Source organism: Mesoplodon mirus (genome assembly GCF_964341445.2).
Source record: "Mesoplodon mirus genome assembly, chromosome: 8".
Lineage (NCBI taxonomy): Eukaryota > Metazoa > Chordata > Mammalia > Artiodactyla > Ziphiidae > Mesoplodon > Mesoplodon mirus.
Window position 1 is genome coordinate 1,317,103 of NC_138984.1, and position 26,001 is coordinate 1,343,103.

General features: G+C 46.8%; 1 protein-coding gene across 2 annotated transcripts in view; it reads left to right on the forward strand.

The window, feature by feature from the left end:
• Window positions 1-26,001, forward strand: part of NDUFA10 (NADH:ubiquinone oxidoreductase subunit A10) — a 47,658-nt gene that overhangs the window by 6,815 nt on the left and 14,842 nt on the right. The window contains exons 6-9 of one of the 2 annotated variants that reach the window (XM_082629744.1): window positions 1,121-1,200; window positions 5,254-5,308; window positions 7,198-7,283; window positions 15,722-15,830. In XM_082629744.1, the coding sequence (XP_082485870.1) occupies window positions 1,121-1,200; window positions 5,254-5,308; window positions 7,198-7,283; window positions 15,722-15,830 (330 nt within the window). The remainder of the gene's footprint in view (window positions 1-1,120; window positions 1,201-5,253; window positions 5,309-7,197; window positions 7,284-15,721; window positions 15,831-26,001) is intronic. The other variant, XM_082629745.1, reaches the window with a different exon arrangement.

Genomic DNA, 26,001 nt, shown 5'->3' on the forward strand with positions numbered 1-26,001 from the left:
GCCACCCTGCTCGCTCATTTGGCAGTGAACACACGTGACACCCGTGTCTCCCTGTTGATTAACAGTCTGCACCTGTGTAAGAGTTTACGCCTAAGTGTGACGTGTAATGTAGACTTTGGAGAATATTCCATCAAGTGGCGGAAGGAGGGAACTACAAGTCAAAAGTATTTAATTATCATTCAGTGGAATAATTTTGAACACTTTTGCTTATTAGAGTGATGTTTATTGAGAAATATGAAGATATATATTGAGAATTCTCTAGATAACTCTTTTGATACCTGGATAACAATATTTTAGAAACCATCTTGAGGAACAACTTAGAGCTATGAACATTTTTATTTTTCCAGTATTCCATGAATACTGTCACCAGCTAAAATTATCACTGTGTCTAAGTAAAGGAGACATTTTATCAAAGAAACATTATGTCATTAATAGATGTGTGTTCCTATATTCTAGCGGGGAGACTAATAGTAAACAAGGAAATAAGAAGTACGGGAAATAAAGGCAAATGCCATGAAGAAAATCAAACAGGGTGACAGATAACTTAGCCTTTAGCGTTGCTAAACCGTGAGAGGTTTTCAGTATGGAAACTTGCCACTCATAATTGGAGCTTTACGTTTCTGAAATTGGCAGACGTCGTATGAAAGGGAAGTGGAGATGGAAAAAGTGGGAGAGGTTGGGGTGAGTGGTAGAAAAGCGGGGTGGGCAGAGAGTTGGCCACGGGGGCGGGTTCTGCGGGTTGGGGGGAAGTGGGCCAGTCCCCCTCCCAGTCCCCTTGTGCGGCATGTCGTCTTGCATCGCCCGCACTCGGGCACGGCCCAGAACGGGAGGCGGGGCCGTAACTGTAAAGGGGGTTCTTCCTGATCCTGTTCTAAGTCCACCTCTTAGAGTCTGTGAAAGAAAGGTCATGCCATACGTTCATCTGGGCAGGCTTCCGTGCTCTCTGCGGCGGAATGAGAACTGTTCTAACCGGTACCAAAGCCCCTCCCATCACCCGACAGTTCCTAGAGCACCCAGCATGACTCGCTCTAGGAAAGCTGTTCATTGATTGTCTCACCTTTTCCATAAGCGCGGGAAAAAGAAAAGTCCAAACGTATCGCACTTCTCTGCTTTTGTTTAGCCACATGAGATGAAGATCACCTCCGCCTACCTTCAGGGCATCGAGAATGCCTATAAGAGGACCTTCCTTCCCGAGATGAGGTGAGCCCAGGGCACGGTGGATTTACTTATTTATTTTTATTTAATTTTATTTTTCTAGATGTTTTTGATGTGGACCATTTTTAAAGTCTTCATTAAATTTGTTACGGTATTGCTTCTGTTTTATGGCCTCAAGGCATGCGGGACCTTAGCTCCCTGACCAGGGGTCAGACCCGCACCCGCTGCACTGGCAGAGGAGGTCTTAACCACTGGGCCGCCAGGGACGTCGCAAGGCTTTATCCGACAGATCTCCACACGTGCAGTTCCTTAGGCCCCACCAGCCCAGGGGCGCACTCTTGTTGATTTCAGTGGATGTCGTCTGGGGAGTTTTAATCTGACGTTTATAAGCAACAATGCCAGCAGATATTTCAGTTTGAGTTAGTAGGTTTGGGGTTGATTTTTGCTTTTTGATTTGCTTATTTTGCCAAGACATTTTTTTGTTGTGTTTTTAGAATATTTTGTTGCTAGTAGTGAGCTGAAGCTGTATTCTATGACAGGTTTTAGGGTTAGAGAACTCACGTATTCACTCTAGGTGGCAACTGAATGGTCATGTTTATTACCTGGAAGGCTTGCCTGAAGGTGCTCAGTGAGTCCACACAAAATTTGTGAAAGGTCAGCAACGTCTGTACATACTTTTTTTTTTTTTTTTTTTTTTTTTTTTTTTTTTTTTTGCGATATGCGGGCCTCTCACTGTTGTGGCCTCCCCCGTTGCGGAGCACAGGCTCCGGATGCGCAGGCTCAGCGGCCATGGCTCACGGGCCCAGCCGCTCCGCGGCATATGGGATCCTCCCAGACCGGGGCACGAACCCGTATCCCCTGCATCGGCAGGCGGACTCTCAACCACTGCGCCACCAGGGAGGCCCTGTACATACTTTTGAAAGATGTTCTTAAGTGAGGTCTGGGTCAAATGAAAACACCACCAGACCTTTTTTCCATTTGGTTTCTTCTCTCCCTCCCTCTTTATTGAAAGCACTGAGGGATTCGTGGTTTATCCACTCGCTCTAGATGGTCATTCTGTGGTCTGCGTGTGTATCATGTGGAAGGGGTCATCTCCTACTGTCACTCAAGTCCAAGTAAAATTAGGATGTTTGAATAATGCTGTTAATGAAGGTCTCTAGTAGTATTTCTCAGACTTTTAGAAAACGTAAGCCTCTCGCGATACCTTAAAATATTACACTCTTGTTGTTTAAAATTTCAAAGTAACTGTAAAATTGTGAATAAAAACAAAGTAATGTCTAGCAGTTTTGGAAGAAAAGTTCGATTTTAAATTGGAATGTAATTTTTTTAGCTGTGAGCATTGAGGCTTATAGTATCTCTTGCTTGCTTGTGATAAGCTTTTCTCTCATAGGCAGTAGAAACAACAGGGTGGACTGTAGGTCGTACTGCTCTATTTTCAAGGCCAGAAGTGCAGAAAAAAAGTCAGTTTTGTAAATCTTGTCAAGGGGAATATATAGAGCTATGAGGATAAACAGAGATAGTGGACCCTAGGATTTCAGTTCCAAAGATTCCTCTTGGAGATCTTCTGACTACAAAATCACCACCGAGACAAGGCTGCCCAGCAAGTTCTCAAATAGGACTTTCAGCTGTAACATCAGGAAAGTAAAGGCTAGATTGAACTTGCAGATGGGGGGGAATTTTTCTTGTACCTGACAGTTATCTTCCAGAACTTACCCTCAGGGCTTCCTGATCATGAAATGTTTAGCAGTGATTCTGAGTATCCGTTGCTTCATCTGGTGCTCCGTCCTTGAGCTGCGTTGAGAGTCAGCTCGTGGCCTCTCCAAGGTTCAGCGCTCCTGAGGGGCCACTTTCTGTTGTGCTGGAGATCAGACAGCCTCCTCCTCAGCTGGTGAACCCAGCCCAGCACGTTGCCCTCTGGTGACTGGTGAATCCCAGCGTGGAGCAGACGGTTTTTCACATCCTCACTGATCAGGGCAGATGATCAGACGTTCAGCTGTTTTCACATCCCTGCCTCGGTGGTCAGGTGCGGGCCTTGTGGGTCGCCGCACGATTTGGAAGCCGTGGCTCGCTGGTGATGGACTGGTAGTTCCTAAGGATGGGTTTTTACTGGCTCTTGGTCTCTGCTGGACGGTGGTGGCGCACGCTGGGTCACCCTGCCGGGGTCAGTCTGGGGAGCTTGGTGGTTTCACCGTAACAGCGCAGATGTTGTGCCTTCCAGCTGATTCCCGGGCTTGAAACAGCAGCTTTCTCTGCAGTGTCATTACCTGCACCTCATTCTGAGAAACCTTGTAGGCGGGGTGAGCTTCCTGTGTTGCGGTGTGCAGGGCCCTCGTTGGGAGGCGCCCGAGGACGTGAGGTGCGCCGGTCATTTACAGCGGGGCCTTTGCCGCCTCTGCTGGTTCCTCGTGCCAGGGCCCCTCACTCTCCTAAGAAGCAGGTCGCACTTTGGAGGGAGAGGCTTCTCTGGCGTCTTCACAGGTTTGGCTGAGTCTGGATGTTTTTAAGTGCCACAGGCTTAGTTAGTTCAGAGTCGCTCAGGAGTGTTAGACCTACTGTGCGTTGTGAAACGGACCTCTGTTTCTGCCGTGCGGACTTCCCAGATTCCCAGGTTGGTTTCTTTCTCTCTTTGTCCCTAGCCTCAGCCACCTGAAAGGGGAAAGTACAGCCAAGGGTCTGGCTCTGTCTGTGGAGCCGAACCTGTTGGGGCATGGAGTCAGGCTTCCACTCCGAGAGGCTGCGCTGCTGTCCTTTTGTTTCCGTCTCTCTCCTTGCAGACTCACCACCAGTCGGGCACCTCAGGCCCTAACGCTGGCTTCTACTTTGATAAGCAGTGAGCAAACCAGATGAAATAAAAAAGAGGGTTTTTTTGTTGATGTTTGTTTGCTTTTCACGCAACACATGTAGCGCGGGACTGTGACTACAGAATATGTTTATTTTAAGATGATGCATTTATTCACCTGAAAAGAGGAAACTCCACTCTGTTTATGATGGTGTTACAGGCCGTCCTGTGCGCTGCTGCCCGACACTGCACAGGGGCCGGGCTTCCCGCCTGGAACCGCTTTGCAGGAAGGTTGGGTGGAGCCCTGCTTCCAGTAGTTTGTATCGAAGGAGCTGTATGTGGGCATATGCATGGGGGGCCGTGTGTTCTTGGAGTATTGACCCTGGTGTAGATGTAGCTCCCGTCAGCAGGGGGCACTCTGGTGTAAAGACGCCTGAATGAGAAGATGTGGAGTGGTGTTCATGGGAGCGGTGGTCCAGCCTTGCCTTTCTGCTGTACCCTCCTGGAAGCGGGGGGCGGGGGGGGGTGTCAAACACTTCTGCAGAGACAGGCTCTCCAGTGGGCCTCTCTGAAGCGTCCCTCGGGTTGGTCTGGAGGTGGTGGCAGAGGCAAGGGCCCGCGGACTAGGAGGCGGGTTTCAGTCTTCGCCTGGCTGGGCAGCCAGGTCTCCGCACGGCAGTGGATGTGGTGAGGAAATGGGTGGACGTGCAGGAAGCTCACTCCACTGTCCCCCTGTTTGGGACCCGGCGTGACTTTTCAGTGTCCAGACTAAGGACCTGGACTAAGGGAACCGAGTTGCTACTGTCCTGTTGCATAGTTTGGTTGAAACAGGTTATTTTGAGGGTTTCATTTGTCTCCAAAATTCCAGCAGCTCAAGTAATGTGCCCCTCCCATCCCCCCTCTGGCTCCGCGACCCCCACCCCCCAAACACCACTCAGCTGCTCTCTGTGCGTCCGTCCCACTCAGGCCCCGGGCTCCCCTGTACCTTCCTCTAGCGAGTGCTGCAGCTGGAGATGGTTTGTATGGCAGCAGAGATGACTCGTGTCCCTGCCCCCTGTAGACGCTGGCCTCATGCGCATGCAGTGGGGGGCGGTCCAGTCAGAGGGGAAGTCAGGAAACAGACCTGCGGCTCTCACCGTCCAGCCTCGAGCATGTCCCTGCTTCTGACTTGCTCTCCTTAGCTGGTCATGCCCTGTGAGCCAGTTCAGAGAATGTAGAGTGTTGATATTTAGAGTGGGAGCCTTGATGTCATGTATTCATTTGTACAGGAACATCCACGTGGAAAATTTACATGAATGTCATCTTGTTTTCTCTTACAGTGAAAAATGTGAGGTTTTACAGTACAGTGCAAGGGAAGCTCAAGATGCAGAAAAGGTAAGAAGATGGCTGAAAGATTTATAATTATTCTTAAATTTAATTCGTGTATAAGGTTTTTACAAATCAGGTAGTGAGTTCAGCTCCTACTGGTCTTAGAGGCGTCTATGTTTTATAATCTAAAAGAAGTACTGAGCCAACCCATCACATTCCCCTGGTCATGAGATTTTGATTTTCTTTTAAATTATTCAGCTTCTAGAATCTTAAAATTATGGAATGGTGAAGATACAAAGAACCTTAGGTTATCTGCACCAACATTTTTGTTAAACAGATGGTAAAACTGAAAGTTGGATTAGTTAACAGGAAAGACTTATTAAGACTGTTGACCCTTGAACTACATGGGTTTGAACCGTGCGTGTCTGCTCATACGTGGATTTTTTTCAGTAGTAAATCCTACAGCACTGCACGGTCTTCAGTTTTCAGTAATAAACATCCTGGTGCTACACGGCACCGTGGATGTGCAGGGACCACTATCCACGCACAAGGAGGGCCGCCTCCAAGTTGTACTCGGGTTTTTGACTGCGTGGAGTGTGTTGTGCAGCAGCCAACTGTGTAAAGACACCAGCTTCCCCCAGATTCGCAGGTGCATTTGTGACATCAAGTCAGCCTCTGCAATTTGCAGAACTTAGTAATAACCAAAAATTTTGAGAAATAATACCATTTTCCTGCCCAAGTATGAAAACATATTACAAAATTATGTTAATTAAGGCACTGTGGTATTAATACAAGGATTAATAAATAGCTTAATGGAACAGAACAGAGTCCAGAAACAGGTGCATATGTGTGTTCATGTGTGTTTGTGACTTTAGCTTGGAAAAGCCAGTACCTTAAATGTTGATAAAAAACAAAGTAGAGGAAAATAGATTATTTCTTAAATGGTATTGAGGCAAATGACCATCCGTTACGTTAAAGAAAAAAGGCCCGTATTTTATGTTATACATTAAGCATAAATTACTAAAAACACAAAACAAAAGGTGTCAAAAATCTAGAAGAAAATACAGGTTTTATGATCTGGGGTTGGGGTGTAGGTGGTGACAGCAAACAGAAAGCTTTGCAAAGCAGTTGGCTGCTTTAATGATAGCACAGCCCTCAGCTGCCTCCTGGCTTGGGGAGAGGGGAGGAGAGAGTTAGAGGGAATAGGCCTCTCTCCTCCAGGACGGGAGACCCACAGTCAAGTCCGGCTCTGGGCCCAGCACTGGCAGTTCTTTTAGGCTTGGTTCTTTCTACTTGGACCAGTTAAGTTGCATTTCATTTCCTTCCAGCCTTCTTTTTCTGTGATGTTGATTTTTGTTTATCTTTAGGTAAGTTTTATTCCTTTGACAGACTGTTTCCATGGCATGTGCCTGAGCAGAAGAGTAATACATTTTCTCTGAGACTGGGTTATTATTTGTGTTTATAACTGAATGTGCTCCAATTCTTGAAAGCTAAAGAGAGGTCCCCAAGTTCGGTGTGTTTTCGGGGAGAATGCGTCTGGAAAGGCCGCCCCACTGGGAGGTCAGGCTGTACAGACCACAGGCTTTGGGGCTGAGGAACTTGGATTATTGGAGCTCTCTAGGAAATGTATTTATTTTCTTGTCCTGTTGTTGTTTTGAGTGGCTGAATCTTGCCTTCTGGAATAAAGTTAGGGAGGAAATGAGGAGTCTGTGAGGAGTGCTGATTTTCCTCCGTCATCTTGATTCTTTCTGCACCTGCTCCTTTTCTCCCAGCCTGCCAGGGAGTTGCCACAGCACCCCAGGTGCCCACACTGGGCGTCGTCACTCGGCCCCCACTTCACAGAAGGCTGTCTGCCCAACTTCCTTTCATTTTGACTTGCACGGTGCGATTCTCCCTGCCAGGTATTTGTGGTTTGTCGTGCACTGAATGTTGTCTCATTAAATTCCTCTGTCCAGGTGATCGAGGATATTGAGTATCTGAAGTACGAGAAAGGCCCGTGGCTGGACCAGGACGACCGCACTTTCCACAGTCTGAGGATGCGGTGAGTCTGCCGGAGCTGGGCATTGCTGGGATGGGGCAGGGCTGGCTTCCAGTGTGGCGCGTTGCCCGCTGTGGGAACTTACAGAATTTTGGAGTAACTGTGTTGCAGGTTGCCAGATACTGAGGCGTACTTCCTATTCCCTTCCAAACAGGCTCTTGCTCTCTCTGATCTGACAGTGAATTGATAGACTGCCATTATTAATTCAACAGATATTTTGCTTGCACCCTGTGCCAGGCAGTGTTCCAGATTTAGGGACTATAGTGTCAAGTAAAAGTCCTGCTGTCACTGAATCAGTGGAGCCATACGGGTGCTAAAGGCCGGGGAGAAAGGTGACCCTGAGCAATGGGGCAGCGAGTGGCTGGGGCGAAGGACAGAGGGCGCTCTGGGGAAGGCTCGAAGGCCTCGCTCCTGAGGAGACCCGAGTGTGCGAGGACTGGGCCCCTCAGTGTCTGGGGTGAGTGCGGGGCAGGGATGCCGGCGGGTGGAGAGGTCCTGAGACGGGAGCCACTGGGGCTGGAGCCGGGAGAGAAGGGGCGGGGAGGCCACGGAGGGGAGGCCACGGCAGAAGGGGACATGCTGAATGAGCTACTTTGTTCATGAGAGATGCAGTAACACGTGGGCAGTATTTTGCCCAGAAAGCCCATTAGACACTCAGTGCGCAGAACTTGTGCTGGGTGCTGGTCACACAGCGCCCTCTGCTTTAGTACCTACTTGGGTCCCAGCCTCCCAGCAAGGAGGCAGGTGCTCACCGTGGTCACGCTGTCCCTGGTGCGTGGGGCTTGGTGCTCCAGCCCAGGGAGACGGCGGTGCAGGCCTGCTCTGCTCGCAGCAATGGGCAGGTTCTGTAGGCGTGCGAGCTGTGCTTCTGCAGAAGCGTTCCAGGCAGAGAAGACAGCTCCAACACAGGAAACGTCACTTTCCTGTGAACGTAGGTGACTGCCCCTGTGCTGGAGGGACCCGGGGAGCCGACCCCCGTTGTGCCCTGGGGCGGGGGCCTGGCGGAGGCTCGCATCGGCCTGCGCTGCCGGCACCCGGGCTCAGGCGGTGGCGGGGCTGGGTCAGTGTTGGGGAACACACGTCTGTGTGACCCTCGTGTGGCCTTCTGCCTGGGTGACCGCTCTGCCGTCAGCCCATCGGGTGAGCGCCGCGGAGCTGGTCCGCTGGCCTTCCGCGGCGCAGGGCACTTTGCTAGGTCCGTTTTTCTCTCAGTAGCGAACGCACTTGTTTTTTTCCACTTGGACGCATCCTAATATGAGCATGTATGGAAAATGGACTGCCATTAGTTTTCCATGCCCTGTGCTTGAAAGTGAATAATTGTTCCTTTTGAACCTATTGATTTAGTTGTTAAAACTAAGACTTAAAATTTTATTCATTTTTCACGGTTTTTGTTGTGTGTGTGTTTTAAGGTGGAAGAAATCGCATGTTTTGTACCAATGAGAGAGGTCCTGTGGCTGGGCTGGGGGTATGGATGCCGAGAGGACAGGAGAGGCCCCAGAGGAGGGCGTGGGCTGGTGCACTGGTGGGCAGTCCCTGCTTCCCACGCCGGTGCGGGGCAGGCGGGGACAGGGCGGGGCTTAGGGAAGTGGGTCTGTGCCAGGCGTGCCTGGAGCTTCTCTTCAGCTGGCTTCTGTCTTCATAGTGAAATGAGAGACGGGTCCTCAGCCCCGAGAGGCCTTGAGGGCGGGAGGCGCCGTTTGAGGAGGGAGGAGAAGGTCCAGAACGCTGTCCAGGCCCGTGGGGAGGACCGGAAGGGGAAGGAGCTGTGGACGGCTGCCGGGGATGGGGGTCCGTGGTCACGGAGGTGCGGTGGGGGCGAGGCGGAGCTCCGCATGCGAACAGGTTGGGGCTTGCCCGGTGGATGGGAGCGCGCAGGGGAGCTGAGAGTGCGTGTGAGGAGGGAGAACTGAACCTGGGGAGGAGCACTGGAAACAGACTGGGGTCAAGAGGGTCAGAGGTCAGAGTCACAGCCACTCGTAGAAGAAAGTTAGGAAACGGAAGTCCAGGACGGAGCCAGGTCACCTGCGGTTCTGCCACCACAGGGGCCAGTGTCGGAGTTTCATGCAGGCTCTTCCAGTCTTCTGTAAAGTGTGGGTGTGTTCATATATTTCTAAATAAAAATTACCTTGTATTATGTCTTTGTATTGTAACTTCTAATACGAGCGTGTCCCTATCTTGACAAACGTTTAAAACTCGATTTCTTAATGGCTGCTCACGCTGCATAAATCCACTGACTGATGCCAGTCAGGGGTTGGCAAACTGTGGTCTGTGGGCCCACCCAGGCCTCAGCTGCTAAGAACGGTCCTTACATTTTTAAAAGGAAAAAGTACATATATGAAGCCGTACGTAGCTCTCTCAGGCTGAAATATTTACTCTCTGGCCCTTTACAGAAAAGGTTGTTGACCTCTGAGATACAGGCATAATCCATTTACCGTTTCTTTAATACCAGTCTTTTGGGTTACTCCCACTCCTTCGTAATCGTAATAACAGTGGTGAGCACAGTGTATTTATTTTTGCTCCATTTCAGGTCGCTCTCTTAAGGTATAAACGTGGAGTTACCGGGTCAGATGATAGGAACACATTTTGCAGCTATTGGTGTGTTGTGAAATTGTCCTCCAGAAGATGTGTACCAGCTTGCACACTTGAACTGGTCCTGTGAAAGCCCTGGTTAAGACAGGATAGTTAAAATAAGAAGCAAACAAAAACTTGTGATTTTGATATCAAAGAAAAGCATTTGCTTTATTTTTGCATTTCATAAACACTGAACTTCAAACAGGTTTATTTTTATTGGCTATTTATTTGTCCTTTGTGAATTTTTTCTTCGTGTTTATTGATCTTTTTAAAGCACCAGCTCTTTGTTTTATTGATTTTCCCTGTTGTTTTCTTATTTTCAGTTTCATTGACATCTACTCCAAGTTTTATTGCTATTTTTTTTTAACCTGTTTCCTTTAGGCTTCAATTGCTCTTCTTTCTCTAGTTTCCTAAGGTAGAAGCTTAGATGACTGATTTTGGATCTTTCTTCTTTTCTAGTATATGCATTCGATGCTATGAATTTCCCTCTAGTTTAATTCTATTGTGGTCTTAGAACATACTTTGTATGATTTCTGCTCTTTTACCTTTGTTAAGACGTTTCATATGGTCAGCAATGTTTTCTGTCTTGAATAATGTTCTGGCTGAGCGTGAGAAGAGTGTGTATTCTGCTGTCCTCAAATGGTGTGTTCTACAAATGTCAGCGAGATTGAGCTGACTGATGGTGATGTTCAGGCCATCCGTGCCCTTACTGCTTTTCTCTTTGCTGGATCTGTCCGCTCCTGAAGAAGAGTGTGGAAATCTTTACCTACATGGCAGATTTGTCTGTTTGAGTTTTATTCGTTTTTGCCTCGTTGTATTTTGGAGCTCTGTAAGTTGCATACGTGTTTAGGATTGTTAAGTCTTCTTGGACAACTGACCTCTTTATCCTTACGCAGTGCCCCTCTTTATTCCTGATCCTTTTCTTGCTCTGAAGTCTGCTTTGTCTGAAATTAACGTATCTGTTCCAGCTTTCACTTAGTCTAGGAATGGTGTATCTTCTTCCTTCCCTTTACTTTTAGCCTGTCTTTGGATTGATTTCAGGTGGGTTTCTTATAGACGGCATATAGTGGGTCTTCTGTTTTTAATCAACTCTGTCAGTCTCCATCTTTTAATTGGTATATTTGGATAGTTCACATTTAAAGTGGCTGTTGATATACTTGGATTAATTTTTACCATGTTTGTCATCATTTCCTATTTGTTGCATTTGTTCTTTGTTTCCTTCCCCTGCCCCTTTTTCCTACCTTTTCTGGTTTTAATTGGGCATTCTGTACGATTCCATTTTATCTTTTCTCTTAGCACCTCTGTTGTACTCTGTAACAATTTGTTATCGTTGTTGTAGTTTCCAGTTCACGTCTGCCTGCTTTCAGGGGCAGGTTCCTCCCTCCATCCCTCGTGGCGTCGCTGTCACTCATTCCACTCTCTGTGTGCTCTAATCACCCATATGTTGTTGTTACTGTTATTCCAGGACAAGCAATTGATTTTCATTTTTCTCAGCTTCCTTTGTTGTAAGGACTAGAGGGATGGTTTCCAGGCTATTTCCTTGTTGGAGCTGAACCTGGAGTCCCTCTTTGTTTTTTAAAGCTTAGTGGTTGACTTTGTTTTCTGTCAGATACTTACATATGTATATGTGTTTGTAGATTTACCTAAATGACATTATGTACTATTTCATTCTGAACCTTGTTTAAAAGAAATAATCTTTACAGGCAGACTTGAGAGAGAATGCAGGTTGGTTCCAGACCACCACAGTAAAGCACGTCTCACAGTAAAGCAAGTCACGTGAACTGTCTGGTTTCCCAGCGCGTATAAAAGTTACGTTTACACCACACCGTAGTCTGTTAGGTGTGCAGTGGCATTATGGCTAGAAAAGTGTACGTACCTTAATTTAAAAATACTTCATTGCTAAAAAATCGTAACCACCGCCTGACAACGCAGGGTTGCCCCAAACCTCCGACTTGTAAGAGACGCAGCGTCTGCACAGTGAGGTAAAGCAGAGCACGTGAGACGCGGCCTGCCTGCACTGCTGCCTGGCGTTCCCCCGCTGCTGAGGTCTCGAGGTGTCAGCCTGATCACAGGCACACAATCAGCGTCGACGCCGTGTCTGGGAGGTGTCTGAGAAACGTTTCCTGAGTCCACAGCACTCCGTCTGGTGGAGGCTCCCGTCCTCTTGCAGGTGGGGGACTGGGCCTCCAAGAGCACTGCCCCGCTGAGGTCCTGGAGCTGTGGTGGGCCACGCAGCCCGCAGCTCGCCGCGCCCTCCTCGGTCTCCCCTCCTATCTCGGCCTCGGTTGGAGTCCGGGTGGGGTCGTTGCTTCCTCCCCTGGGGTCATCTGCTTGAACCCTCCTTTTCCCTACTGACCCCTCCCCTTCCCCTGGGTCCTGCCCTCAAGGTGGTGCTGGTCTCCGGTGACTCTTCTTCTTTGGGGTTTGATCTCCGCTGCTTGGTGAGTTATTTCTTCATCCCACCCATCCCCTGTGCGTACGCCCGCCAGGTTAATTTTCATAAAATGTCACAGTGACCCTGTTCTTTCTTTACTCAGAATCCTTCAGCGGCATCTCTTGGTTTAGGCATAAATCCAAGTTTCATTTCCTAGAATTAATTCAGTCCTAATCATCTCGTTCTACCTCTTCCATCAGGATACAGACAGTCTCCTGAGTCCATTACCTCCCCCTCTGCCCAGTAATTACCCAAAGATCTGAGCATTCTCCTAAGCCTCGCTCTAGTCACCTTCTTTTCTACTTGAACCCTTCTCTTAACTTTCCCGGCTGTCGTTTTATGTGGATTTCTATGTGATTCTTGTTAGTATTAGCTACTGCGGGGCAGAGTACGTGAAAAGCATACAAAAAGGTGACTGTCCTGGCACCCTGACACCTTGCCGAGACTGGGCAATGTGGGATGCCTTTGCCCCTGCTTCCACGGGTAGTAAGCACAGTGTAATTCCTAAAGGTGCTCTGGAATGCGCATCAGTTAGATGCTAGGCCATGTCCCACGTTCACGTCTTCAGATGATCATCTTATTAGTTCTTCGGTTATGTTGATAGCAGAGCATGGAGAGGGAGCCTGGCATTCCCTCACAGTTTACAAATCACAGCATTCAGTCGTTTTAATTATTTTTGAAATAAATGGTATTGTTCTTCCTTCTCCCAGTTTTTTGCACCTCTGCCTCCCAAGGACATTGCATAATGGTTTACAACGGTCATTGTGTTTACTTTCATTTAAGTACCATTTTGTAATTTGGGAGACTCAAGTGAAAATTATGACCATTTTCTAAGATAATTATGGTAAACCCGTCATTTACCAGTTATACTCATTTTGTCTAGAACCTGACCAAATTATTGGTTTAGGACACTTTTGTACCATCTCCGAACGGGTGTGGTATATAATTATGTGCGTGTGAGGGCTTATTTCCCAACCTTGATAGCATTTTGTGTTCGTGTCCGTAACCCATAACTGACCGGCGCCGCCCTGGTGGTTTCATCCTCATGCTGGAGACTTGGTCCCAGTGAGGCCTCCACTGCGCCCACCTTCCTCGCGCCCCCCAGAGCCTGGGCTCCCCTCTCGCCCTTGCTGCCTCCTCACTGCGACTTGTGTTTCTGAGACTCCTGGAGGCTGGCTCTCTAACAGGAGGTTCCAGTACCACAAACACTGCAGGGTATGAGCTTGGTGTCAGAAGTGTAGGGTCTCAAGCAGAACTTTGCGATCCAGGAGAAACTAAAGACTGCTCTGGACATGCTTGAGGAGAAAGTATGAGCATTCTGTTCATTGGGAAACAGTTTGAGCCATAAGTCATAGTTCACTATTTTCTTTTCTTTCTCTTCTTGGCCTCGCTCTTTCGTTTTGGAATTCCGTGGCAGAGCGTGTCGTTTCGTGAACCACACTGTAGGATGCTCCGTCTTCTCACGGGGGGCACTTCGGCCTGTGATGTGAAGAGCGTGTGCTCAGGGTTTGAATCTCCTTAATTAAACTAAGTGCTCTGTGAACAGAATGTTTCCTTTCACCGCTTTTTGCTCCTGAGTCATAAAAGGCTTCCTGTTGTCTTCGTTCCTTGCTTATCTTCAATCTGGAATGTGTCTAGTTTTTGGAGGCTGAGATTTGGGGTTTACTGGAGACGAGACACACGGGCTCTTCTTGGTCATCGTTTAAGCTGGTAGTGAGAAAGTGAAGGAGCAGTTTATCCAAGTTTGAGTAAGTGGGAGAACAGTCACTGTAGGTTATTTTTTTAATCTTCAAAGGCAGTTTGAAGATATTTGTTCAAAGATACACCCATTTTGAAAGCGGGGTTGTGTGTAAACTGTAATTCTGCCAAATTAAGCACGGATGGCGCTGTTGCTCTGTATATTACACACAAGCCCCCAGGCCAGTCTGTTCTTTCCAGTTCTTCAGGGTTGTTTTAGGTTTTTCAAACCACAGAGAACATCAAATCATACCCCACTTTGATATTTATTAACATTTAAAAATATAAACTTCAGTTTTAGTTGAAATTGTGTATGGTGAGATCACTTTAAAAATCATCCTTGCTGTAATAAGTATAGAAAAATTCTATTTGTGTTAAAAATAAATATGTACTTTATTGATACATGCTGATGAAAGGTATTCTATAACCAACTTACGGTTAAAACTGAGAAAAAAATTCTCATGTTTGGGCGTGTACGTTATAGCCATATGCAAGATGTCACAGCAGTGTTTGCTTGGAGTGATGTTTGGTTATTGGATTACTAGTTGTCATGCGAGTGACACTGACACAGTGTTTACGGTGACCCTGGGATGTGCCTGTGCCTCCTGTTCAGTCACATTCGGCCTGTCACAGGTTCTCAGTGCTCTGTGGTCCTCTATGGGCGAGAGGGGCCGGGCGTCGCCTGGGCTTGGGCTGGGACCAGGCGGTTCTGACTGCGGCCGAGTCTGCCCAGGGTGCAGGGGACAGTCCTGGGCTTGTCCTCACAAAGCGGCTGAGAGCCAGATCCATTTAAAGAGCTTCCGTTGGGGCCATTACAGACAGAAACGTCTTCTGCCATTATAAGTCATTAATGGGAAAGGGGCCATTTAAAATAATCATTTTCTTTGTTTTGAGCCCGTAGGAAAGGAAACTTTATTTTAACATTGTTTCCTAAAAGCACTCAAAATGCTTTTTATCTTCAAGTATAGTGGTTATATTCAGACTAAATTTAATTTAAAATAAGCAAGTTATAACAAAGTATAAATATTTTAGCATTCAAAATAAAATGGTGAAGCATGGAGTGTGTCCTCTCATGTGTGTTTCTCGGTGCCAAGAAAAGCAGGGAAGCAGACGTTTATAAGCAGGGGTGCAGCAGGCTGTCCTGCGGGGCAGTTCACCCCAGCCCCGCCCTCCGGTTCCACGAAGGCCTCGTCAGCCTCGGCTCCTGGAATCGGTCCCCCAGGCGGCGTGGGCATCGTGCGGGGCGTGGAGGGTGGGGTGGGGTGGGGGAGATGCAGGAGAGTTGCTCGTCTCTTTCCCCCAAGAGTCATTAAATGTGCACATTTTTCATGAGAGCAGACCACGCGCGCGGCACTGTGACATGTGGTGTTTGTGTTTAGCTTTGTATTCCTGGTAGTCCTATGTTTAAAACACACTGCGGCTCCTTTTTTATTTTTCAAAACTGTGTCTGTCCCCAAAGGGAGTCACCTGTGGCCATGAGACTCTTGAAAGACCCCGTCTCCGGCTCTGGAAGTGGTTTCAGAAGAGCAGCTCCCACAGCCCAGATGGTCTTTGGGGGAAAGTTTGGCTTCTGAGATGACTGCTTGGGAATGCATGGTTGAATTTTTTTAATACGGATGTTTTTAAAAATCAGCCTGAGAGCGTATTTTATTATATTTACTTTGACGTTTAGTGTGACTGTATCTGCCTTATCTTCTAGGGTTCAGAACAAGTTGGAGGTGCTGAATTACACAACCATCCCTGTCTACCTCCCAGAGATCACCATCGGCTCTCACCAGAGTGACCGGGTCTTCCATGAGTTCATGGAGGTGAGGCGCTCGAGTGCCGGGTCTCAGACGACTGGCACAAAGCCACTTCTCTGAAGAATGCTTTCTGTTTGTTTGTTTTAGTGAGAGAGCTCCGTTTTCACTGCAGTAATTCTCCTTTCCCCCTTCATCAGTGTATTGACGCAGCTCCTCGAAAGGCAGGGCCGCGTGCAGGGCGCTGCCCGTCTGGGCTGTGTATGCCGCGGGCAGCCTTCCGGGTCAGCGTGTTGTCTTGACGTCAGGACCTTCTCTCTTCCTCAGCTTTCCTCTACGTCCTTTCATGTCAGATTTCACTTCTGGCGTCGCCTTCCTCTTCACGGTACATCCTCCATAAGGAGGGAAGGTGTGTGTTTCTGCAGAAGGTCCTCGGTTGGACGGGAGCCCTTGGGAGGGCGAGGGGCAGGAGTGAGGCGGGAGCTGGGCGGGGCCGAGTGTTTGTTGGTCTTCTTTCTAATTTCCGTAGCTTTTTAGTGAATTACCTGTTTTCAGCATGGTGAATGGTGAACTTAGAGAACACTGTAAGTTCTGCCTTGCAACCTGGCCGGTGAGTGAGCACCTCCTCTGAGAATCGTGGCATCAGTGGGGTAGTGAGACCGTGACCCGTTTCCCCGTCAGTGGTGGTTGTGTTTGGTTATCGGCAAAGGCGAGAACTGATTGTACTTAGGTCAGAACTTCAAGCTGAGCAGTCAATACTTAGGTGAGTTGAAATCTTGGTTAGATATCTTTGCATGACTGTGATTCTCTGATTTGATGCTTGATCAAATGTCCAGGGATACCCCGTTGCTCTCTTTCTTACCTGAGATACTTGGCCTTTTCTTTTAAGTAAGTTCTTTTGGTGGCCTTGGAAGTGGTTTTATTAAATGTAGACATTCGGGGAGGTACGTAAAACTGTAAAGGTGTCACTCAGAGGGACCTACAGTTAGTACTTTGGCATGTTTCTTTCTTCCTGACGTTTGCGGGGATGTGAGTGCGTGCGTGGTGTCTCTTTCTCTTTTTGAGGGGAGCTGGCAGGCCAGAGGCTGAGCCGGCTCCTCTCGGCTGCTGGTGCCTCAATGCCGCTCCTGCTGAGGCCGGGAGACCCACCCCCGTCACTGTCCCCACCCTACACGTGATGACCCACTGGGCCTTGATGAGGCCGTCTTACAGGCGGCTGGGTCCTGTCATCAGGGCTGCTACCTTGTGCCGGCCTCCACCGTCCTACTTAAATTTGTCCTGCAGCTTCCTGTCTGGCCTCCTCCGCGTCGGGTCTCTCCCTGCAGCCCTCCTCTGCAGTGCAGAAGCGCCTGAGCTGAAAGGCCAAAGCGGAAGAGTCTGTCCCATGCCTGCAGCCCTTCTGTGACCTCTGATGAATCCGGTCCTGCAGGGTGGGTGCCCTGGCCCCTGCAGAGCCCCCTCCCTCATCACAGCCCTGCGAGCGCCTGTGAGCCCACTGGTGGTGTCCGTTCGTCCGTATACGGGCCCTGGGGGCTTGGAGGTGGTGCACAGAGAATTTTGAAACAGATAAATAAATTGCCCTTTTAACTTGTAAATTCTTCTGATTACCCCAGAGTAGTGATTTACTGATAATGTGTCTTTAACGCCCTCACCTTTAAACAAGGAAGCAACGGGCAGAGGGTTCAGAGCTTGTGCAGTCACCCACATGTGAGTGGGATTTCGGCACGTGGCTTTGTTTTGGTAGTTTTCCTTATGCTTGCTACTGTTTGTGTTGAGTGATACTGGCTTTTCACTTGTATTACTGATATAAAGTTTCCTTTTAAAATGAATTTATGTAATAAAGAGAGGCATTGCATTTTTTAACGTAAGAGGCAGTGCACTTGGTATGCAGCTGTGACCTGATGGGCAAGGTGCCTTCGGATGACTTGAGTAGCCGCCTCTGCTCGTTTCAGGTTCTTCAGGCATCAGGCGCTTTCGTCTTGTTCTTTCATGCATTTACTCCGTTTGTTCATTAGTTCAGTTATTTATTCCACTAAATATTTATTGAGTGTGTACTAGGTGCCAGACCTGTCCTAGGCCCTGGGAGCAAAGCAGCGCGTGACCCGGAGAAGAATCCCCGACCTCCCAGGCACTTACATCAGAGTGGGAGGAAACAGAAAATAAACGGAAGGTGAAGCAAAGAATTCGTTAAGTGACGGTGGCAAGTGCTGTGGAGAAAATTAAATTCCCAGAGGAGGGCAGGGCCGAGCTGTTGTGGGCTGGGGGAGTTGGATTTGAAGTCCTGGTCATGGTCCAGGAAGGCCTCACCGAGAAGCTGATGGGTGAGCAGAGGCTGCAGGGGCGAGGGGAGGGGGTGGGTGTCCTGGGGGAGGTGGCCACACGGGGAGGAGAACCGAGGCAGCGCAGCTCTGCGTGTCTGGGACATCAGAGACACAGGCAGGAGGCCACTGTGGCTGGAGCGTGGAGGGGGAGGGAGGGCGGGCGGGCGGGCAGGGACAAGCAGTAAGAGGTTGCGGAAGCCCCCCGGGCTGGTGTGAGGGCTCTGGCTTGTCCTCTGCAGGATACGGGGCAGGAGAAGGATTTGTGTGATGCACTTTGTTTGTAGTGGGAACGTTCTGGTTTCTGATTAAAGGATGGATGAGTAGGGGTGCAGGCAGAAGCAGGGAGATAAGCCGGGAGGCTGGTAACGGCGTACGGGCCGAGAGGCGTGTCAACAGGGGCCAGGGTGGTCCTTGTGGGCGTTTGGGACAGTGCTCAGGCTGTGGATAGAACCGACAGAGGCTATTGAGCTTTTGTATTGGGAAGTGAGAAAAGGAAGCTGATTTCTAGGTTTCTGGCCTCAGGAACTAGAACTCTGGAGCTGGAACCGGCAGACTTTGGGGAGGCGCAGAGGTCCAGGTTTCCAGGAAGGATCAAGAACTTTTCAGTGGCCACGGCAGGTCCGAGATGCTCGTTATTCCCCAGAGGAGGTGCGGAGTGGGTGGTCGCCCTCGTTTCATCGCACTGTGTGGACACTGTGTTTCTTACTGATTGAAGGTTTGCAGTAAGGCATGCACAGTGGTTTTTGCAGACATAATGCTACTGCACACCTAATAGACTACAGTATAGCATAAACGTAACTTTTATACGCGCTGGGAAGCCAGAAATTCACGTGACCTGCATTATTGTGTTGTTTGGACCTGAACCTGCCTCCGAGGTCTGCCCGTAACGGGTTTGGGGTCTGAAGGTCGTCAGCGTGTGACGGTCGTGTGAAGCTGTGGTCCTGGTTGGGATGGCTTTGCAGTGAGGAGAGAAGGGGAGCACGAGGTTCAGGGGGGCGGGAGACGGCAGGGGACCCAAGTCACTGTCTTCAGGGAGCTTACGCTTTTGTGTGTTTATTACTTCGTCAGTTATCTTTACAAGTGGGGGACTGTTCATAGGCATTTCGTCTTTTCTGTTGATGTATGTCTCTTTATAAACAGGTTGTGTTTATCTCTATCTCTGTAAGCAAGGAAGATTGAGCCAAATGACCCCAGAGAAGTTGAATGGTACCCAGAACAGGCGGGCCCCTCGTGGTAGCCAGGTAGGGGGGCATGCACTGTGGTCGAGCATGGGTGGGCAGATGAGGGGCTCAGGAGGTCCAGCAGGGCTCCCGGGGACGGAGTGGCCTGATGTGTCATGGAGGAGACCCAGTTGCACCAATGTCGTCCCTCGTGGAGTGGGTGAGGGCCCCAGGTGGCCCTGCTTACTGCTGGGAGGAGACGCTTCTCAGAGCAAATAAATTCCAACGAACCAACAGCCCAGGCCATCGTCATGACAATTACGGGAAACACTACAAGTTTCAAAAATTAAATCTGGGGCTTCCCTGGTGGCGCGGTGGTTGAGAGTCTGCCTGCTGATGCAGGGGACAGGGGTTCGTGCCCCAGTCCGGGAAGATCCCACATGCCGCGGAGCGGCTGGGCCCGTGAGCCATGGCCGCTGAGCCTGCGCGTCCGGAGCCCGTGTTCCGCAATGGGAGAGGCCACAACAGTGAGAGGCCCGCGTACCGAAAAAAAAAAAAAAAAAAAAAAAAAAATTAAATCTGTATGGAAAATGGGCATTTGAAAGTCCCATATAAAAAGGAAAATGCATGCCAGCAAATAATGACAGTTTTGTTTCTTTCTAATCTTTATACCTGTGTTTCTTCCTTGCCCTACTACACTGGGTGAGTCTCTAGTTCATGGTTGGATAGAAATTGTAACCGTGGTCGCCCTTCTCTTGTTTCTGATCTCGTGGAGCAAGTTTTCAATAATTCACCAAATATTATGTTTGCTCTGGGTTAGGTGTAGATACTCTTTCTCGGATTAGGGAAGTTCCATTTTATTAGTAGTTTCCAAGGACCTTCTATTGAGTACGGGTGTTGAGTTTTATCACATTTGTCTGTCATGGGTGGTTTTTCTCTTCTTTATGTTAATATGGTCATAAAAATTTTAGAGATTGACTTTCTACTGTGAGGCCAACCTTGATTTCCTGGATCAGTCCCACTTGCGCGTGCTTTATGCTCTGCATGTGTAGCTGAACCTAATTCGCGTATTTAGTTTAGGAGTTTTGTATTTATATTGGATGGTAATTTTTCTTTCTTGTAATATCCTTGTCAGATTTATTATCAGGATCATGCTGCTATCAAACACTAAGTTGAGATGGGACCCTCACATTTTATTCTCTGGAAGAGTTTGCCTAAGATTGTTATTACTGCTTCTTTCAGTGTTTAGAAGGATTGACTGATGGAGCTATGTTGAAATATTTTAAATTATAAATTTGTTTAATTGATGTGGAATGTTCAATATTCTGTTACTTCTTAGGTTTTGAAAGTTGTGTTTGTTGAGGAAGTTGCCCTCATTTCTAATTTTCTAATTTCTTTCACTAAGTTGTTTAAAGTGTCCTTTTTTAATGTTTTAATTAGATCACATCTGATGGTGACCGCTGTCCCCTTCTCCATCCCTGTTGTTGGTCCTGGTGTGTCCCTTCCTTCTATACTCTTGAAAGAAGTTTGTCATTTAGCGAACTAGCTTCTTGCTTGGTATTGTTTGTTGTACATTCGAATTCACTGATTATTGCTCCTTATTTTTTCCTTTTCATTTGCTGTTTTTCTATCTTCTTAGTATGAGTGGGTGGATCATTGATTTTCAGCCTGTCTTGCTTTTGAATATATGCGTGTAAAGCTGGTCACATTGCCCTCCAAATTTGTCTTAATTAACTTGATCTCATAATTCTTTCTTTTTTTTAATTTAAAAAAAATTTTATTTATTTTGGCCGCATCGGGTCTTCGTTGCCGCACGCGGGCTTTCTCTAGTTGCGTCGAGCGGGGCTACTCTTCGTTGCAGTGTGTGGGCTTCTGATGGTGGTGTCTTCTCTTGTTGCAGAGCACAGGCTCTAGGCGCGCGGGCTTCAGTAGTTGTGTCATGTGGGCTCAGTAGTTGTGGCTTGCAGGCCCTGGAGTGCAGGCTCAGTAGTTGTGGCGCACGGGCTTAGTTGCTCCACGGCATGTGGGATCTTCCTGGACCAGGGCTTGAACCCGTGTCCCCTGCATTGGCAGGCGGATTATTAACCACTGCGCCACCAGGGAAGTCCTCATCTCATAATTCTTGATGTTATGTTTTCATTATCCTTCAATTCAAAATATTTTCTAATTTTAATCTGATTTCTTTTTTGACCAGTGTGCGAATTCAAATGATATTGGATCATTTAAAAGCAGTTGGAATCTTTCTAATTGTCTTTTTGTTACTGATTTCTTGCTTAATTTCACTCTAGTCAGAAACAGTCTTATTCCTGTTCTTGGAACGTGACTGAGACTGACTTTTCGGCTGAGCATTGGTCATTTTGGTGATGTTTCACGGTCCTTGAGAAGAAGGCTTACTCTGCCCCGTCGTGTGCAAGGTTCTTGCAGCGTCATTGAAAGGAAGTCTCTTGATCACATTCTTCAGATTGTCTCTATTCTCACTGATTTTTGTTTCCTTCTTCTGTCAGTTTGCTGTGAGAGGCGTCTGGAAATCTGTCACTCTGTGTGGGTTTCTGCCTCCTTTATTTCTGTCAAGTTCTGCTTTGTGTGTATCTTGAGGTTGTATTATTAGACATACACAAATTTAGACTTGCTCTACATTCCTAATAGAGTCACCCTTTTATATGTTATGAAATTTTCCCCGTTAACTTTAGGCACGGTTCTTACCTTAAAGGTTACTTTATTTGAAACTTACGTAGTGTCTACAACTTTCCTTTGGTTAGCATTTGCATGGTATTGCTTTTTCTTCATCTTTTAATTTCATTCATTCTGTATCTTTGTATTTCCAGTGGACACCTTTTAGCCTGAAAACAGTTATGTCTTTAGTTTTTGTCCAGTTTAAATATTGGGAATATTTGTCCATTCACATTTAGTGTAATTACTGATACATTTGTGTTTAAATAGCTTATCCTACTACATGTTTTATATTTTTCTTACCTGTTCTTTGTATTTGTTGTCTTTTTTTCCTTGCCTTCTTTTGGATTAAGAGGGTTTTTTTTAACATTTTTATTCCATTTCCACCTCTATTTGCTTACTAGTTATCATTCTTTTACTAGTTTTTAGTGGCTAACCTGGTGATTACAATAGTCATCCTTGATTTATTAACTTCTGTTATCAGTTAGTAGCCCTCTAGTCCCAGGACACTGTAAGGACCTCATAACACTTGTAACTCCATTTACCCACCTCTGCTGTTTTGTGGTGTTTTTGTCACATGTCGTGATTCTTCGTGTAGTTTAAGCCCTCGGGACATTGTGGTTATGGTTTATGTGGTCAGTTCGTGCAGATTGACCCGTGGCTGCCCTGCTGCTGCTCTTACCCTCCCTGGTCTCCATACCTTCACACAGGATCATAGTTCTTCTGACTGAGGAAGCTTTGCTGACAACAAATTCTCACCCTTATTGTTTAAAATGGTCTTTAATTTGTTCTAGTTTTTATTTTGGAATTTTTCAAACTTAGAAAAATAGCAAGAGTAGAAAAATAACTTCTGAACCTTTGTAAGTGGTCATCATTATACCCCATTATCTTCAAACATCTTAACGCACAGATTCTCAGAGTGTGGTCCCCATATCGGCATCACCTGGGCATTCATGAGGAATGCAAGTTCTCAGGCCCCAGCCCGGGCATACTGGATGAGATTCTCTGGGGATGGGGCCCAGGAATCTATTTTAAGGAGTCCTCCAGCCAATTCTGATATGCAGTAAGGTTTGGGAACCACTGCTTTAATGTGTAATTCTTGTAAACAAGGACATTCTCCTACATGACCACAATATAGCTATCAAAATCAGGAAATTAACATTCATACATTGCTACCTCTAATCTACAGACCTTGTTCAAGGCTAATCAGTTGTTCCAGTAATGTTCTTCAGAGCAAAAAGGTCTAATCCAGGATAATGGATTGCATTTAAATATCTTGTCTCTTTAGAATCTTTGAATCTGATCAGTTCTTCAGGCTTTCCTTGATATTCAAGACCTTGACACTTCTGAAGATTACAGGATGGTTACTTTTTAATATCCCTCAATTTGGTCTTGTTTGATGTTTTCCCATGATTAGATTTAGGTTTCATGTGTTTTTTGTAGGAAGGTCACAGAACTCATTATATCTTACCAGGTAGCACTGTGATTCCTCTTTGTCCCATCACTGTTTCTATTAACTTTGATCACTTGACTGAGATAGTGTCCTCGCTGTAAAGTTATTCTTTTACTCCTTGTAATTAATAAGTATTTTCAGGGGAAGTACTTTGAAACTAGGTAAGTATCCATTTTCTCATCAAACCTTGACGCAGTAGTTAGCATCTGTTGATTTTCTTGGCTAAATTAATGATTATGTAATTTTCCTAATTCTGTCATTCCTTCTACATTATTAGTTACTATTCTACTATAAAGAAATGCTCTCTCTTCTCTGTTTATTCATTTATTTATTTATATCACTATGGACTCACAGATTTCTGTTTTATCCGTATACATCTCTATTCGTTTCTGTCTCTCAGTGTATTGACAGCTATGAATTCACATCAGTACCTTCAATTCCAGAGTGACACAACAAGGCTTGTTTTCATCGTCCCCCAGCCCATGTCCTTCTCAGATAGTGAGAAACCCGGCTTCCCTCAGGTCAGTGCGTCTCCTTCCCGGATCCGTCCCCGCAGTGTGTCACCAGGTTCCCGCCACTGCTACCACTGCTCCTTCCACAGTGTTCACTGGTGTTTCTCCTGCCTCTGCTGTGTCCTGCTGCCCACCATGTAGGTGCAGACCTCTTTTGAAGACCGTTTTCCTATGTCTCTGGCGAGGTTTCGTTTTGTTTTGTTTTGAGGTGGCGTCTCTGACTTGGTTTTGAGCATCTACACTGTCCTGGGGTGTGTGCGTCTGTACTTCTGTGTGTGCTTTGCTTGTACTTCAGAACATTCTTTGGCTGATATTCGTTGTCAGTGTTAGAAGACTCTTGCTAGCACCTCTTCAATATTGCTTGCACCCCGTTTTCTCTGCTCTCCTTGGGCTCCACTTGACCACACGTTGGACCTTTTCACCATGTTCTGTGTCCCTCTTTTCTGTATCTTTCATTCTGTTTTCTCTATGACCTTCAGCCCGGATATGTTCTTCACTCTGTCTTCTAAGTTACTACTCTTTCAGCTCTTCCCAATCTGCTCCTAGACATGTATTTTCTATATTTGAAGTTTTGACTTTAATTGTAGTCCTTTTTGATTTTAGCATTTCCACTTTTGTATAATTTTGAGTTGTCCATTGAAATTAGTTTGTTATCCAAATTCTTTGACATATTAATCACAAAGTTATCTGGTAACTGTAATATCTGGACCTCTGTTCCATCTGTTTAAACTGGTTCTCCCTCTGTCCTTTCCGTTTGGGGACATTTAATCTTTTTTGGTATGCTGGTATTTTTTAAAATGCCAGTCATTATTTTGGAAGAACTGTAAAGCTAGCGTGAGGCTGCTGTTGCTGTCCTTACTGTCTTCTGGCAGCGTTTTAATAGGGCAGACTCCCGAGTCTGTCAGAAACCAAGCCAGGGGACACTGTGCTTAGGTTGGTGAGGTCTGGTGTATTTCCTGTTTGACCTTCCTGATGGAGCACTTTTACTAGAGCCCCTTCTCTTTGGTGGGTCCTGACCTGCAGTTTTGTCCCCAGGGCCCCTCCCTGCTGAGGGCTGGCTCAGCCCCAGGCTCCTGCCTGTGAGAGTGGGCGGGGCCCTAGGGGGAAGCAGTCACCTTGCAGCCACCCTTCTTGCTTTCCTTTCCTGGGGCCTTGGAACCGCCCTGCCTTTGATGTCTCGGGCACAGATGTTTTTTCATATGTTGTCCGTTTTTCTTGGTGGCTGGGGAGGGGCCTTGATCTGCACTAGTCCACCAGAAGCTGGACATATTCGTCATTTTACCCAGTGACACACGGAGGCTATTTGGCAATTTTTCATCGTTGTTAAGTTTTGTCTTATTTTTAATCTGTGAGCGTTAAAGGGCATCTATTAATACTATATTGGACTTACAATTTAAACGTTTAGAAACATTGAAATTTTTAGTCAATATTTAAATGATTGGGGAAATCTAATTTTTAAAATGCTTAAGTGTTTTTAAAAAATAACTTCATTTTTTAGAACGGTTTTAGAGTTACAGAAAAATGAAGGTACTGTAGAGTTCTCACATACCCCAGTTTCCCATATTAACATCTTATATTAGTGTGGTATATTTGTTACCAATACTGAACAATATTGATACATATTACTAACTAAAGTCCATACCTTATTCAGATTTCCATCGTTTTTCCCTAATGTCCTTTTTCTGTCCCAGGATCCCATGCAGAACAGCAAGTGGCTTTCAATTGTCACGTCTCCATCGGCCCCTCCTGGCTGTGATGACTTCTCAGACTTTCCTTGTTTTTAGTGATTCTGACAGTTTTGAGGAGTACTGGTCAGGTGTTTTAGAGAATGTCCATCAATTGGAGTTTGTCTGGTGTTTTTCTTACAATTAGCCTGGATGTGTGTGTTTGGGGGAGAAAGACCACAGGGTTGAAGTACCATCAACATGACACGTCACTGCTGGTGTTGACGATGACACCTGGCTGAGGTATGTCTGTCAGTTCTCTCCGCTGTGTGTTTGCTCTTTCCCCCTTACCAGAAGTCACCATGCCTGCCATAGCCTTTATATTTGTGGGGTAAAAATTGTGTGACTATTTAGAGGAATGCTGTTTTTTGAAAGGAAATTTAGTTGTTTGATATTTTAA